This window comes from Myotis nattereri, assembly GCF_964212035.1.
Source record: "Myotis nattereri genome assembly, chromosome: 4".
Lineage (NCBI taxonomy): Eukaryota > Metazoa > Chordata > Mammalia > Chiroptera > Vespertilionidae > Myotis > Myotis nattereri.
The window spans coordinates 6,359,757-6,376,122 of NC_138079.1; the positions used below are offsets into that span (position 1 = coordinate 6,359,757).

The following is a 16,366-nucleotide window of genomic DNA, read 5'->3' on the forward strand; positions in this document are numbered from 1 at the left end:
TAGGGATCGAGCCTGCAACCCAGGCATGTGCCCTGACTGGGAATTGAACTGGTTCATGGGTTGATGCTCAATCACTAAGCCACATCAGCCTGGCTGTTGTTTTAATCCTCATCTGATGATATGTTTTTTCCCCTTCATTGATTCTAGAGAGAGAGGATGGGCGAGGGAGAGAGAGAGAAAGACAAAAGCATGGTTGCCTCTGTACATGCCCTGACCGGGAATCAAACCGGCAACCTGGATATGTACCCTGACCAGAATTGAACCTGGGACTCTTCAGTGCCTGGGACAACACTCTAACCGCTTAGCAACCTGGTCAGGGCTAACTGTTTCTTTATCTCCAGTATTTCCAGTAGAAGATTCAAAGGTTTGATTATCATTCATATTTGATCACATCAGGTGGCAAGTATTGTCTAGTTGTTGCCACTATTAGTGACTAGCAATTAAAGTTGGTTCTTGAATTAAATTGGTAACATCTGATTCCTCCATCGTAAAGTTAATATTATATACTTGAGATGGGCAGGAACTTTGTGGGGACATACTTTGGTACAATGTAAATTTCCAGATTCTTGCCATCCCTTCACTTAATAAGTTTAGTGTTCATTAATTATTTGTACCTAAATCGGTTATCTCAGTGAGGGTTGCATCTAATTAGATGATTAGATGATATTCTAATTTTATTATTTCATCTATGTTTTCTGGCATTTTTCTAGAAGAACTTTTCTTTATTAACCAATATGACTTGGTTCTCCTGAAATACAGTTTGTACTGGAAAAGCAGGAGAGATGCTTGGTTATTTCCCTCCTATTACCCATTTTCAGCCTAAAGGTTACTGATGATAAATGAGTTGTTACTGTTATTGATGTTGATGATGTTGTTTTTTTTTTTTTACTTTTTCTTTTCTGAGTGTGTCAGTATTTATGATTTTAAAATGTTCATGTGTTTCAGTCAATTGCAGTCATTATTCTTTTTGATATTTAAATTGTCCCAGATTTGGGCATTGGGAGTTCCTGATTGCTATGTAGTTTTGACATGACCTCATTAGTCTTTAAAAGCTTATTTTCTGGCATGACATGAATGTACCAGACTTCCTGGTACATTCCCTTCCAAGTCCTGGAGTCAGCATGTCCCATGGAGGTCTATTTTTTTTTTTTTTTAAGTGGAAATGGTATTTAGAGACCAAATCTGGATGTAACACATGCTCATTGATATGAGGGTATTATTGTTTCTTGACGTTTTCTGTGGAAAGAGGTGGAAAATACTGTTACATGTGTGTGCATGCATGTGTATTTAAATGACAAGATCAGGCCTGGCCATTATGACTCACTTAGTTGGAGCATCGTCCTATGCACCAAAAGGTTGCCAGTTTGATTCCTGGTCAGGGCACATGCCTGAGTTGTGGACTCAATCCCTGGTGGGTGTGCAGGAGGCAGCTGATCACCGTTTCTCTGTCATCGATGTTTCTCTCTCTCTCTCTCTCTCTCTCTCTCTCTCTCTCTCTCTCTGTCTCTCTCTTTCTCTCTCTCCCTTTCCCTTCCCTCTCTCTCTCAAATCAGTTTTTAAAATAATTAAATGAAGAACATTTAAAAATGACAAGATCATTGATATTTTCATTTCAAAATTTTAGTAAACTTTAAATTTCAGACTATTTTTTAATTTACAGAAAGCTGCAAAGGTAGTCCAGAATTCAGGTATACCCCTAATCCAGTTTCTTCTGTTGTTAACATTCTACATTTGTGACAGCTAAACCAGTGTTGGTACATTGACTCCAAATTTTTATTTATATACTTATTTCTTGAAACGCCAAACTTTTGGATTTCACTTTTTTTTTTAAACTAATATCCCTTCCAAGATACTGCATTACATTTAGTCTTCATAATAGTTTCTCAGTCTTTCCTTGTTTCTCATGACCTTGACAGCTCTGAGGTGTACTGGTCAGGCATTTTGTAGAAAGTCACTCGATTTTTTTTTTTAATGTTTTTCTTATGATTAGACTGGTGATGTGGGTTTTTGGGCTGAATATGACAGAGGTGAAGTACCTTTGTTATCACATATCATGTGTACATGCTATCATGTTTTTAAAAAATACGTATTTTATTTATTTCAGAGAGGACGGGAGAGAGAGAGAGATAGAGATAGAGATAGATAGATAGAAACATCAATGATGAGAAAGGAGCATCACACCCCCAACCAGGATGGAGCCCACACCTGGGCATGTGCCCCAACTGGGAATTGAACCATGACCTCCTGGTTCATAGGTCAATGCTCAACCTCTGAGCCACACTGGCCAGGCATACTATTGTGTTTTTAAGTTTCTCTACTGTACCATTACTTTTTCACTCCCCTTTTTATATGCTAATTCTTTGGAAGCAAGTTAGTAAATGCTGCGCACACTTGGGAGAGTTGAAAGATTAAGCTTTATTTCCTAGAGAAGGTGGTATTTACATAAACTACTTGGAATTCTTCTATAAGGAAGAATTGTCTCTTTCCCCCACATATTTACTTATTTAATCAGTTTTTTCCTACCATTGTGGACTACTGCCTATTTATTTCCTTCCTTGGGTTGTATGCCAATACTTAGTTACTTATTGTGTGGCTCAGATTATGTCAGTTGTGCCCATTGGGAACTATTTCAGTTTGGCTCTTAGGTCCCTTTCTTTGACATGCTTTTTTATTTTTTGAGTACTTCCTTACTTTTGGTACTATAAGATGCCCCAGACTCACCTTATATTTCTTCCTGCCCCAGTCCTAGAATCAGTCAGATTTCCTAGGAGAATGGTATCAGAAAACAAGAGCCAGGATCTCGTGTGCTTGTTGCTCTGGGGGTGTCAGTGCATTTAGGCCTTTTCAGACAACAGAGCTAAAAGTATATGCATGGGTACTAACCTGTGCATGCACTAGGTCTGTAATTGTTTCTGTATCCTTTTGCATCCATTTTAAGCTACATAGGCATTCATACTCATGTCTCTGACTCTAATCCAGTGCACGTTGGTTCATTCTAGCCTTCCCTCTTCTTCCTCCTGGGAAATCTCCAACTTTCTGACAGTAAGAAACCTGACTCCCACCACCCATCCCTATGTGTATTTGTTTAACCCCAGTACAAATGTAATGCAGTTTCAGAATTGTGAATCTGTATCCCTGTTCCAATTTAACATTACAGAATGTTTACTTAAGGTTTACTTAATAGAATATGCTCTATTTCAAAGATAGAACATATTCTTGAGAAAAGACTTACGGGTCAAGAGCAGGGGTTGGCAAAATTTTCTGTAACGGGTCTGATATTAAGTATTTTAGGCCTTATAGGCCACAAATGATCTTTTAGTATTTTCCTTGTGTGCCTGTCTGTATTATATAATATTAAATAGGGTTCACAATAACTTTTTTAAATAAAGGAAAAAGTGCAATATAGGTCTTTACATTTTTGGGGTTCAATTTCATTGTCTTTATTTTGGTAGCACATTATTTCAATTTTTGATTCCAACATCCAGCATATTAGTGATCAATACTTGTTTGTTTGTTTTTTTTTTGCCAATTTTTAGTTTGATAAATGTGCAATAAGTTGTCATTCAATTGATAACTATTGAATATGGCAGTCAGACTTTGGTATGCCACTAGAAGCCTTTCTTTATGTTGACATTGATCTGTTACACAACTTTTTGCTTTGGTTCTTCATCCATATGAGAATCCCATGCATACCTATAACTCAGCTAAATTCTTCCGTAACTTTTTTGTCACCATCTATGTTTTTCCTATATCATCTGCCAAGAAAACTTGAGGGAATTGGTAGACTGTCTTGAAGATATAAAAGCACAGGATGCTGTTTTCAGACCATCTCTTCACCTGAAGTAGCAGATGTCAGAATGTGGCTGATATCCAAGAGGCAGCATTATGGTGAATAAGTGGGTGTCAAAGAGGCATAAACGCACAAAGGACCCCCCACTCAGGAGGGGAGCTAGCAGACCTGAGTATAGGGATGAGACTGAGGTATGGTGTGTGAATTTGGGGTACCTCTGATGAATTTCTCCAAAGGACTCTGGTGCTGCAGTGTTTTTAGCCTTGTTCTCACTCCCCTGGGACACCTTAAAGAGACTGATGTTAAATGTTTTCTTGATCTGCCATTATGAAAATCAGATTTTAAAATGTGCTTTTCTTTTATTGTTGCTCAACTTCTGTGTGGTGCATCTTCCATTTTTGGTATTTCTAAGTCTGTTTAATAATTTGTTTTGGACTTTTGCCCAGCATCAATATTAGATTTGTGGATCTCTAGTTTCTAATGTTTTCCTTTGTCCCACTTAGTGAAAATCAGTACCACATTTTCTCTCAATCCAGTCTGCTAGTCATCTTTTATTTTCTCTGTTTCCTCACGGATTCTCAATAATTACCTAAGTAGGTTTGAGTCACAATCCTTGGGATCACAAACCCTTCCTTCAGATGTATCCTCTATACCAGAAAAAATATAGATGGAGTAAAATTCTTCATAAAATATTAAGAATTTTTGGATTACTTAGGTAACCCAATTTAAGAATTCTCTTTTACCTTCTTAAAAACAGTTACTCTCGCCCTAGCTGGCTTGGCTCAGTGGATAGAGCGTCAGCCTGTGGACTGAAGGGTCCCAGGTTCAATTCCGGCCAAGGGCACATGCCTGGGTTGCGGGCTCGATCCCCAATCGGGGGTGTGCAGGAGGCAGCCAATCAATGATTCTCTCTCATCATTGATGTTTCTACTTCTCTTTCCTTCTCTCTTCCTCTCTGAAATCAGTAAAGAAATATATTAAAGCCAAAGCCGGTTTGGCTCAGCGGATAGAGCGTCGGCCTGCGGACTGAAAGGTCCCAGGTTCGATTCCGGTCAAGGGCATGTACCTGGGTTGCAGGCACTTCCCCAGTGGGGGATGTGCAGGAGGCCGCTGATGGATGTTTCTCTCTCATCGATGTTTCTAACTCTCTATCTCTCTCCCTTCCTCTCTGTAAAAAATCAATAAAATATATTTAAAAAAAGAAGAAGAAATATATTAAAAAACAACAGCAACAACAAAAAACAGTTACTCTCAATTTCATTCTCTTTTTAAAACATTTAAAAAAAATTTTAATTAAGTAATGCATATTATTTTCTTATACAGAAATTAAAACATTGCAGGTAAGACTAAAACTCTTCCTTGATTACCTTCATTTTAATCTCCTTCCTAGGTGAAATCACTGTTTTCATTATGGTATATATTCATTGAGGTTTTTCCATGCAGTTATCAACAAATATCTGTACCTATCAAAGAATAGTATATACTTTATTTTGTTTTCATAAATACTATCAGATAGTTGTTATTCTACAATTTGTTTTTCTTTTCCACTTTGCAGTAGGTGCTTGGAGATTTTTAATATCACCACATGTATACTATATTCTTCCTAAATGCTGCATAGCATACCATGTGAAACTTAACCATAGTTCAGTGGTTTTGAAACTTTAATAGGCATTAGAACCATCTGAAGGGCTTGTTAAAATGTTAAAAGCTAGACCCCACGTTTAGAGTTTCTAATTCTTTGGATCCAGTGTGGTGCAAGAATTTGCGTTTCTAACAAGTTCCCAGGTGCATTACTTCATTAAAACTATATTATTTGTCTTTTATGCTTTAGAACAGTGATTGGCAAATTATGACCAGAGGGCCAAATGCAGTTCATGGATTTGTACGGCACTTGAACTAAGAATTTTACAATTTTAAAGGAATGTAAAACAAAGTATAACAAAGAATATGTGGCAGATACCGTATGTGGCCTGCGAAGCTTAAACTACTCACAGAAAAAGTGTGCTGACCCCTACTGTAGAACCTCTTTACAACCCCCTTGCTACTTTACTCTCCTTGCCTGGTGTTAAACAGGCTGACTAGTTACAGCTCCTCACTTCCTTAAACATAGCATCTTGTAGCTCAGTGGTTCTCAACCTTCTGGCCCTTTAAATACAGTTCCTCATGTTGTGGCCCAACCATAAAATTATTTTCGTTGCTACTTCATAACTGTCATGTTGCTACTGTGATGAATTGTAATGTAAATATCTGATATGCAGGATGGTCTTAGGCGACCCCTGTGAAAGAAAGGGTGGTTCGACCGCCAAAGGGGTCGCGACCCACAGGTTGAGAACCGCTGTTGTAGCTCATGGGATGAGCCTGTGGTCTGAGGGATTTTCCAGGGGCTGAGAGTGGCCCTCCCAGGGGCGTCTCCTCTCTGACGGCTGCTGTTTCAGGGCAGCGAGTCGCTAGGTTCTGCCTGGTTGGCACATCTTTGTTCCATCAACCCCGTGTCTCCTGTACTGAACTCCCTTTTCAGCTGCCAGCGGGCTCATGTGGTAACTGTTTCCACAAGGGCAGCCTTTCTCCTTTGAGGACCTGCTAACCCAGTAACTCATGGTTTGCGGGATATTTTCACATAAGGCTCTTGTACCCTTTTGGGGAGGTGTTTTTCTAATCTCTCCGGTCCTTTTCTACCTTTCAGTTTCCAATTCCGCTATTTCTCCCCTCAGTCTCAAGGAGACCTGGGAAATACAGAAGTAATAACAGTAGCAACTATCTGTTTCATGTGCTGTGCGAGGTACCTGTACGTGTCCTAGTTTCACTTCCCACTCAGCCCTACACGTGTGGTTCCTCCTGGTTTTCAGTGGAGGAAACCAGGACTCGGCCAAGCTGTCCCCTCACACATGAACTCTGTCTCAGCTCCGCGCAGTACTGCCGTTTGGTCCCATACACTGACTCTCCAGAAAAAGGGGGAGACTGAGGCTCGTGGGGCGGAGGGCTTGGTTTGCATCCACAGCCAGTTAACAGCGAGGATGGAGTCGCTGGCCTCCGGACTCACATTCCGCTGTGCTTTTCACACCTTGGCTCCACAGCCCCAAGTGACAGCCCCAGACAGCTGTGTTTATCTGTCTTGCATGTCTCAGCTTGTTTTGCTAGCAGAGCAAAAACTACTTAAAAGGATCTTCAGTCTTCACCTTTCCATTCCCCTCCACTTCCACTCGAGCACTCCCCTGGCCCCATGAATAACTTCGCAGAGAGAGTTGCCCAATGTTGCTAAGCCTTCCCCTGGAGGCAGTCACTCCCCAGAGGACATTGCTTCCTCAGGACTCCAGTTGACTGTCAGGATTGGCTTTCCCTGCTCCTCTTTGATCGGAATCTTAGTTGTTGAGGCAGGAATTCGAGGAGCAGATGCTACACCCCTTGAACAAGCCCCTTTAATTCTCCTTAGTACTGTGTCTAATAACTCTTAATCCAGTCCTTTTAACTCTGTGGCTAGCAGAATTAGGAGTGAAGTGGGACAGGCATGGTGAGCTTGATGCTGAACATTTCACTTTAATGTTGGCAAAGAGAGCATGAAACACAGACAGAGGGAAACATGAGTTTCCCTATAAAGTTAAAAGGGTAAGGTGAATATTAGTGTGGGTCACTGAGATTTTGCATTTACTTCCAAGTGTAAAATCTGCTAGAGCACGTAGCCAGAGAAAGGGAGCCACTGACTCTTTTTACTGCCATGTCATCTTAAATTTCACTCTTATTTTAGATTTTCCTTCCCCTTTGGAAATGAAAATGATTCACCAGAAAAAAACAAAATGATCGCTTATTGTACTTGATCTTTCATAGGGAAGAAAATAAAGACTTCCCCAAATGGGAGAACTGTAAACAAAGACATGCCTATGAGCGAACTGCCTCAGTCTCTCCCTGCTTTACAGGGCTTTGGCTCAGCAGTCTGAACTATATAATTATCAAAGAGTGGATCTGTTTGTTTACATACAAAAAATATTGGACTAAACAGCCTACATTTTTCTCAGTTTCAATTAATAGCTTGGCATTTGGTATATCAGTCCGGGTCTGATTAGGAGAGAGAAGTCTCAGTAATTTGGATGGGAAAGTTTATAATAGAGAATTACTAACTGTAACAGAGGATTGGGGTATTGAGGGATTGGCTAGTAAAAAGTAAAGAAAACTCTAAAGACTATAGGAATAGCAGATAAATGCTGGGGTCCAACCCCAGCAGGTCCAGGGGTCCCCAAAGGTGTGGACGGAGTCAGGGAAGAAGGAATGACACGGAGACAGCGTTCAGTTGATCAGCAGCCTAGCCAGGATCTCTAGCCAGGCTCTCCAGCCAGGTTCAGTCACCAGGTTCTAGTCAGGTTCTCTTGCCAATTTCTGTAGTCAGGTTCAGTCCAGGATCTTTTGCCATGTTCTCTCCAGCGAAGTTCTTCTGTCTCTAGGTTCTGTGTAGGTTCTGTCTTCTAAGTTCTGTCTTGTTACATCTGTATTTATACCAGTTGATTCCAATCCTATCAATCTCTATTCCAAAGGTTAGGGCGTTTCTTATCTCCATTCCAGGGAGTAAAGATTATGTAGCCTAAGCATGATTGTTCATAGTTAAAGTGATTAATTACCCGCCTGGCACTTAGTTAAGAGGTTTTATTCCCTCCCTAACTTCAGGGGAAAATCCCTACCTGGGGAAACAACCTTTCTCAGAGACCTTGGTTAAAACACATAGTGCCAAGAAGGTGAGCAAACATATTAAGAACAGTATGCCATATATGCCAGGTCCCTTGAAACAGCAAGCATGGACCGGCTCCCGGCAGATAAAAAGAGCAACCACTACCCTAGGGGAGAGAAATAAAATCTTCAAGGGAGAGGCCTCAAGACTGAGATCCGGACCTCATTTTAGAGGGCAAGGCTGTGGCTCACTGAATGATAAAGTGGTTGCTGTGCTGTTATGACAGCAGAACTTTCCAGAAACCTGACCCACCAGGGTCCCCTCCTGAAAAGCCGCACAAGAGGTGCTGGGGAAGCTCCTGGTACTGCCAGCTGTGGCTGCCGTGCACTTCAGGAGCTGGGCAGTGGAGATGCTGCATAGACAGCAGGAGCTGGGCACAGGGACGTGGAGTGCAGTGCGGGCGCCCACCTGGCGGAGCACTCCAGACCAGGAAGAAAGCCCTCCCCCTTCCCTGCTCTCCAGCGCTCTCTACCCATGCCCACTGGCAAAGGAAACATCTTGGAAGGGCCCACATCCATTTCTGCAGAGCAGGCAGTGAAGGTTGACTTTTGTAGCTCAGAGGCAATAAATGAACAACTGGAACATTTCATCAAACATTTAGTTTTTTATCTTATCGGTGCCTCCTATGGACTTACATTTAAATGTGGGACCCTGGTCAGAATGTTGCTGAGGATGTCATTCCTTCCCAGGATGTGAGAGAGGCCAGGAGAGGTTTTTCTGTCTTAGGCAGGAAGGGCCCAGGCAGCAGCTCCACCTTTGCTTTTCTAGGTTCCTTTTTCATCAGCTGGTTTGGGAGCTTCTGTTCCTCATCCACCTGGACACTTTGACTTGGGCATGTGGTGACATTCCTCACATTGTCAGTCTCACCTCAGAGCCCACTAGATCTCTGTTTGAATGGTCTTTGCCAGTAGAGGCAGGATTGTGAATTAGAATTACGAATGGCTTCTTGAGGAATAAATATTTCAAAAACGATCAGCTTGAATTTCAACATTTTAGGAGAGCTGGTCAGTATAAATTCTGAGCAGCAGTGTCTAGTTAGTGGTGGCTGGCAGAGAGGCATTTCATTGTAAGTATCTGATTTGGATTTGGTAACTAACCAGGAAGAATAATACTATTGAGACCTAGCCAGACCCACATACATTTTAATTTTATATATAATCTCTTTCTGAAGACAAAGTTATTTTCTGACATACCCCTTTATTTCTCAGCCTTGAAATTATAGACTTAGAAAGTAAATTGGACTAAATGATCTAAAATTTTGTTAAGATTGTGTTATTTTTTTTTAAAGATTGACCTGTGAAGATAAATCATAAAGCAGGCTATAAAGACAGCTTAAAGAAAGATGTTTATTTATTTATTTAACTATATTTTACTGATTTTCTACAGAGAGGAAGGGAGAGGGATAGAGAGTTATAAACATCGATGAGAGAGATACATCTATCAGCTGCCTCCTGCACACTCCCTACTGGGTATGTGCCCACAACCAAGGTACATGCCCTTGACCGGAATCGAACCTGGGACCCTTGAGTCTGCAGGCCGATGCTCTATCCACTGAGCCAAACCGATTAGGGCAAAGATGTTTATTTTTATTTCTGATAGAGAACATCTGTGTTTGGAGCCTTGATCATTAAGTTGGTTCTCCACAGAATTCTTTATGGGGTTGTTATCGATATCTACTTAAGGTGCATAACCTCTAGCTTTCCATTCAGATTTGTTTGGAAATTTCTTTTAGAAGAGCATGACACCTGTACAACATACCTCTCAGATTGCTCTGCTGTGATGGTTTGCATGCCATCTCTGAAGAATGTTATGGACTGTTTTACAGAAAGGTGAATAAGAAGTTTTACTTAAGGAGTTTGTCTTTCCAAATTTGTGACTGAAAGCCACACGTAGGGGTTGCATAATGACTTAAAAAACAAAACTAGGAAGATGGAGAAATTGCACTGCCATGTAATTAATTGCAAGAGTAGCCTCAACTGATCTTACAGGAGGAGCTGAAGCCAGACTAACCTTCCCAGATAACCCACATTGAAACAGAGAGCTTGGACCATTTCACTGCTTGTCAGCCAGTCCTTGAATGTGGGCTGCTTTGGAGTGGTGACAACCTTGGGTGAGGGAGTTCTCTGCAACTTGGGGAAATTCCTGAGGATTTTGTTGTTAGCCATCAGCAGGCCAAGTCCAGGGAGCTGGGTAGTGAGTACTTCGTTCCTCAAGGGGTAGATCTGCCTGGCACACCACAGTGTTCGCCACAGCCACAATGCCAGGATCAGTTTCAGTGGAGTGGTGAGGGTAGAAAGGATACTATAGTGCTAGAGAAATAAAGGCGGAGGTGAGAACTTGTTCGAACAGCAAACCTGTGAAGGGGAGGAGAGAGCCGATAGACGTTCCCAAGGAGATGGGAGAGGATGGGATCTAGCATGTATGTAGGCAGCAGATTTGCCTCGTGTGGGAAGTGATTCGTTTCCAATATTGTAATCAAAGAGAAGGAAGAAGAGAGTTCAGGTACAAGGAAGTTTATAACATTACTGGGAGGAAGTTGAGGCAGTTCTTAATTGTTTCTTTTGGGAAAGAGTGGGAAGAATCAATAGTTGGAAGAGGGGGAGTTGGTTGGGTTAAAGGTTTAAAATGAGTAGAGCCCTAGCTGGTTAGAGCATTGGCTTGTGAACTGAAGAGTCATGGGTTCAATTCCTGATCAAGGGCATGTACCTCAAGGGCAGGCTCAATATTTGGCCCCATCGGGGTGGTGGGGGAGGCAATCAATGGATATGTCTCTCGCACTTGAATGTTTCTCTCTCTCTCTCTCTCCCCCCCTCCCTTTCTCTACCTCTCTCCCTCTCTCCCTCTCTCCCTCTCTCCCTCTCTCCCTCCAGCCCCTCTAAAAAAATAAATGGGAAAAATATCCTATTGTGAGAATTAAAAAAATAAAACGAGTAGAGAAGACTTTAATAGATAGCTGTGGAGACTGGGAGGAGAGAACTAACATGGTAGTCGCTGGTGGCGAGGGTGCATTTGAGGATGGTGTTCCTGATTTTATAGAATTATCAATTTGTGCAGTTGTGTGACTTTTTCTATGACTGCACTTATTGTGGCTAAAGTATAAACGTTATGCTCAGTGTCTTACCAGACTACTTCTTTTTCTTTTGCATAGCCATCAGATCAAGTCATTGCAGTATAGTAACACAGGAGACATGATTCTTGTTGTATCCGGAAGCTCGCAAGCCAAAGTGATTGACAGAGATGGTTTTGAAGTAATGGAATGTATAAAAGGAGACCAGTATATTGTGGACATGGCCAACACCAAGGTAAGCATGAAACAGACTATTTCAGTGAATTTCATTAATTCAGCACACATTTATTAGCAGTTCATTTGAGTTGCCGTAATTCACACAAAAGTTAGTATCTTGTTTTAAACCTAAACAGTTTATTATTTCTCACAATTCTATGGATTGACCAGGAAGTTCTGCTTCATATTGTGTCAGCTGGGGCACTAGGATGGTTATAAAGTCCAAAAGGGCTTTATAACCAGATGGGTTCACATGGGTGCTCTGTCCCATGGCATCTCTTTCTCTCCCCTACTTCTCCCCCCCGACCCCCACTTTTTTTTTTTATACTAAAAGAATAAAGATTTTTATTAAGCATTGTAAGTTGCATTCAATAGCCTTCATTACACCACACCACAGCCCATCTGCAATCAGTCAAACAGCAGTTCATTCTTGCACAATCCATGAGTTAGGGCAAAACTCCCTTCAACTTACAGTAAGATCCTACTCAGGTCTTGCGGGCAGGGATTGGGGAATTACATCTCGTTTCTGATCACTAATGTGTGATGAAGAGTATCAGGAGAATTATATGAAAATGAATAAGAAGTGATTCTGATTTCAAAGTACATTGTTTGGAAACATTAACAAAAACATCAAAATGATATAAGTATACCTGCTTCTACTAAATTCTTGATGGGGAAGTTCTCAAGAACAAGCAATTTGTTTCCTGCTACAGAAGAGGGTCACTCCCACTTTTCACATGTTTAGTTTGGGATTTCTCACAGTGTGGTATAGACTTAGTGGGGTTGGACTTTGTATTTGATGACTGGCTTCCATGAAGGATGAACATGGAAGGTCTGGCTTTAAGTCTTGTGTAACATCACAGGGACAGTCCAAATTTGGGGAGAGGAGAGATAGACTCCACTAATTGATGTGTGAGTGCCAAGGTCACATTTGAAATATCTTGTGGGGGAGGGAGATATGGAGGTAGCCATCTTTGGAAACACAGTCTACTATAAACCTACTATGTCCTAGGCTGTAGGACAAGAAGGAAAGAGGGTCTCGTCAACCTTTTCTATGTAAAGATTTTTAGTAGGATTATGATATTTTAAAATTAATGTATAAGTAATTAGATATTACCTATGGCCACAATAAGGCTCTAAAACTTAATGGCTTATTTATAATTGCTAACATATCTGTGGTTTGGCTGCTTCTGGCTGGGTTCGGCTTTAAACTGCAGGTAGAGTCTAGGTCTGTTCTTTGTGTCTCCGTTCTTCCTTACACGAGAGGACTGTGTGAGGGCATGTTTTTCTCATGGTGATGGAAGAGACACAAGGGAACCCCAACTCTGGAAGCACATTTCAAGCCTTTGCTTAGATCATGTCCATGAACATTCCATTGGCCAAAGCAAATCACACGGCCCTGGGTAACATCAGTGCAGTGGAGAAATGTGTCCGGTCTCTATTGAGAGCAACTATGGTATCACATGTCAAAGGTTGTGGATCCAGGGAAGGTTGATGATTGGGAACAATAACAATGTACCACAGAAGTATTAGAATGTCGGTGGATAAGATTGATGCAGAATTTTGAGCCTTTGTTTTAATTCTGACTTTTATTCTTTCTCTACCTGTCTAGTACTTTTTCTAACATACTAATCCTCATGGTTTGTTCCTATATCAAAATCTTATATGAAATTGATTGTCTAAGAAAATACAGTTTATTCTCATCATTCATGGTTTCTGTATTTGCAGACTTTCTTGCTAAAATTGTTTTGTGACCCTAAAGTCAGTACTCATGGCACTTTTTTTTTATTTTTTATTTTTTATTGATTAAAGTATTACATATGTCTCCTTTTTCCCTCATTGGCCTATCCCCGACCAATCATTCATGGCACTTTCATGATTATTTGCAGACAGGCACTTGCACTAAACAACAACGAAGAATTTGAACAAGGTGATCCTCTGCTTTCTTGTTTCAGCTCGCAGACTGCAATCAAGTGTTCTTTTTGTGGACTATTTAATGCTTTGTTTTTCTTATTTTTTGTGTGCTTCTTGTTGGTGATGTTGCTGTTTAAAATGGCCCCTAAGTTGAAGTACTGTGGTCCTGTCTAGTGTTCCTTAGTGCAAGAAGGCTGTGATGTGCCTTACAGAGAGAGCACCTATGTTAGACAAGCTTTGTTCAGGAATGGATTATGGTGTTGTTGACTTTGAGTTCAGTATTAATGAATTTTATATATATGAAGTTGTCCTTAAACACAAACACAAAAACAAAGTTGTGCATTGACTGGTTGATGAATATATGACCAGAGGCTTTCAGGAACCTAACCTTGTATTCGATAATTCAGTGTTTGCAGAACTTTATAGACCAGTGATGGCGAACCTTTTGAGCTTGGTGTGTCAGCATTTTGAAAAACCCTAACTTAACTCTGGTGCTGTGTCACATATAGAAATTTTTTGATATTTGCAACCATAGTAAAACAAAGATGTATATTTTTGATATTTATTTTATATATTTAAATGCCATTTAACAAAGAAAAATCAACCAAAAAAATGAGTTCACGTGTCACCTCTGACACGTGTGTCATAGGTTCGCCATCACTGGCGAACTACTACAAGTAATGAGAATTGACTGTAATCTATTTAAGGTGCTCTGGTTGAGCTGTTGGAATAAATTAGTATAGTATGTTTCAAACTGCCCTCTGTTGAACCTATTGAAGTGCCTCTCACTCCTAATGAGGATCACAATCCGATGCCTTTTCTTTTGTTTGTTAACTGTTTATTGAGTGTTCAATGTGTTAGATGATTCTCATAGAATTCAATATAATTTAAACAAAGTTATATACAATCATATTATAACTAGAGGCCCAGTGCATGAAATCGTGCGCAGGTATGGTCCCTAGGCTTAGCCTGCGATCAGGGCCATCTTCTGCCCACTTGTCAGCACCCAGTCCCACCCCTCCGCCAACCCCCGGTTTGCCGTGGTTCCTGATCGCAGCTTGGCTCCGGTTCCCCAGAGCCTGCAGGCTGGGGGGAGGGACCAAGAGGCCAATCCGATTGCAGCATGGCTCGGGTTCCCTGGAGTCTGCGGGCTGGGGGCGGGACCAAGAGGTCGACCATTCTGCCACTCACCTTGATTTGCCGTGGTTCCCTGTTCGCCATGCTGCCATTGGAGTCTGCGGGCGGGATGGGGGAAGGGAGGGGAGGGACCGAGAGGTGGTCAGGTCAGTGCACCTCATGGCGACTGGTCGAGTGGTCATTCCAGTCGTTACGCTTATGGTCGCTGGTTTTTTATTATACAGGATGGTGGTTTGAATATTATTTTTGTTTCTAAGCATTTCACTATAGTTTTCTCATTCCCCTCCCTTTAAAATCATTGCCCTAGGGATTCCACCAAAGATGCTATTTTGAGGGTGATGGTGGTAAGGAAATAAAGCTAATGTGTTTTCAGATCACTCTCATTGTCTTAAACTCAAATAGTTCTGTTTTTATCTGTTTTACTTGAAACTTCAGGGAATCCAAAACTTTATTTAAACAACTGGGTTGTGGAAATGGAAATGATAAAAACTCCCATTTAATTTATTCTTTTATTAACTTTTGCTTATGATAGATACTTTTTAAAAAAATGTGTGAGGAAGACCCAAATAATTCAATTAAAAATAAATAAAAAGTGTGAGGGAGAGAAGTTTTGCCAGCCTCTAAGCTCTTCTTCTTTTCCTTTTAAATACATTTTTATTGATTTCAGAGAGGAAAGGAAAAGGACAGATAGACAGAGAGAGAGAGAACCATTGATTGGCTGCCTCCTGCATGATCAGGGATCAAACCACAACCTGGGTATGTACTCTGACTGGGAATTGAACCATGACCTTCTGGTTCACAGGTCGATGCTCAACCACTAAGCCACCATGGCCGGGCCTCTTAAGATCCTCTTAACGATTGCAGTCATGGTTTCATAATTTACAAAGAGACTAAGGCTTTGCTGATTTAGGTTTTAGCCAAGAAAATGTCAAAAAGAAAAGAATCTTGTTGGATCTGTGTCTGGTTTTTCCAAAATCTCAGACTTATAAACATAGTACATATAGTAAGATAATAAGGAAAGTAGGATAAGGATGGATAAACAAATCTAGGTAGAAATATAGGAAATTAAAATACTATTAATTATCAATATATAAAACAGTTTGTTTACTATACTATAACTTCTGCCTAATATTATCTCCATTTTGATTTCAAAATCATGGTTAATATTTAGTCTTTTTATTTCCCAGCAGCAAATATACTTGATTGTTTACTTCTCTAGGAAATGTTACTGATATCTTTTTGTTGTTGTTAATCTTCACCTGAGGATATTTTTCCATTGATTTTTAGGGAGAGTAGAAGAGAGAGGGAAAGACAGAGAAATATCGATGTGAGAAAAACACATCAATCAGTTGCCTCCTGCACAAGCCCTGACCAGGACCTGGGCCAGGGAGGAGCCTACAATCAAGATTCATGCCCTTGAATGGAATCGAACCCAGACCCTTTGGTCCGCAGGCCAACACTCTATCCACAGAGCCAAACTGGCTAGGGCTTACTGATATCTTGCAGTCTTTCGCTTGCGTGATGGGTT

At 40.8% G+C, this 16,366-nt stretch overlaps 1 protein-coding gene across 2 annotated transcripts in view; it reads left to right on the forward strand.

Annotated features, from left to right (window-relative positions):
* WDR70 (WD repeat domain 70) overlaps positions 1–16,366 on the forward strand; it is a 194,388-nt gene that overhangs the window by 35,529 nt on the left and 142,493 nt on the right. For both annotated transcript variants that reach the window (XR_013995935.1, XM_081089957.1), the window contains exon 8: positions 11,653–11,806. Coding sequence is in view for 1 of the 2 variants with exons in the window: in XM_081089957.1 (XP_080946083.1) it covers positions 11,653–11,806 (154 nt within the window). In the remaining variant the exon portion in view is untranslated. The remainder of the gene's footprint in view (positions 1–11,652; positions 11,807–16,366) is intronic.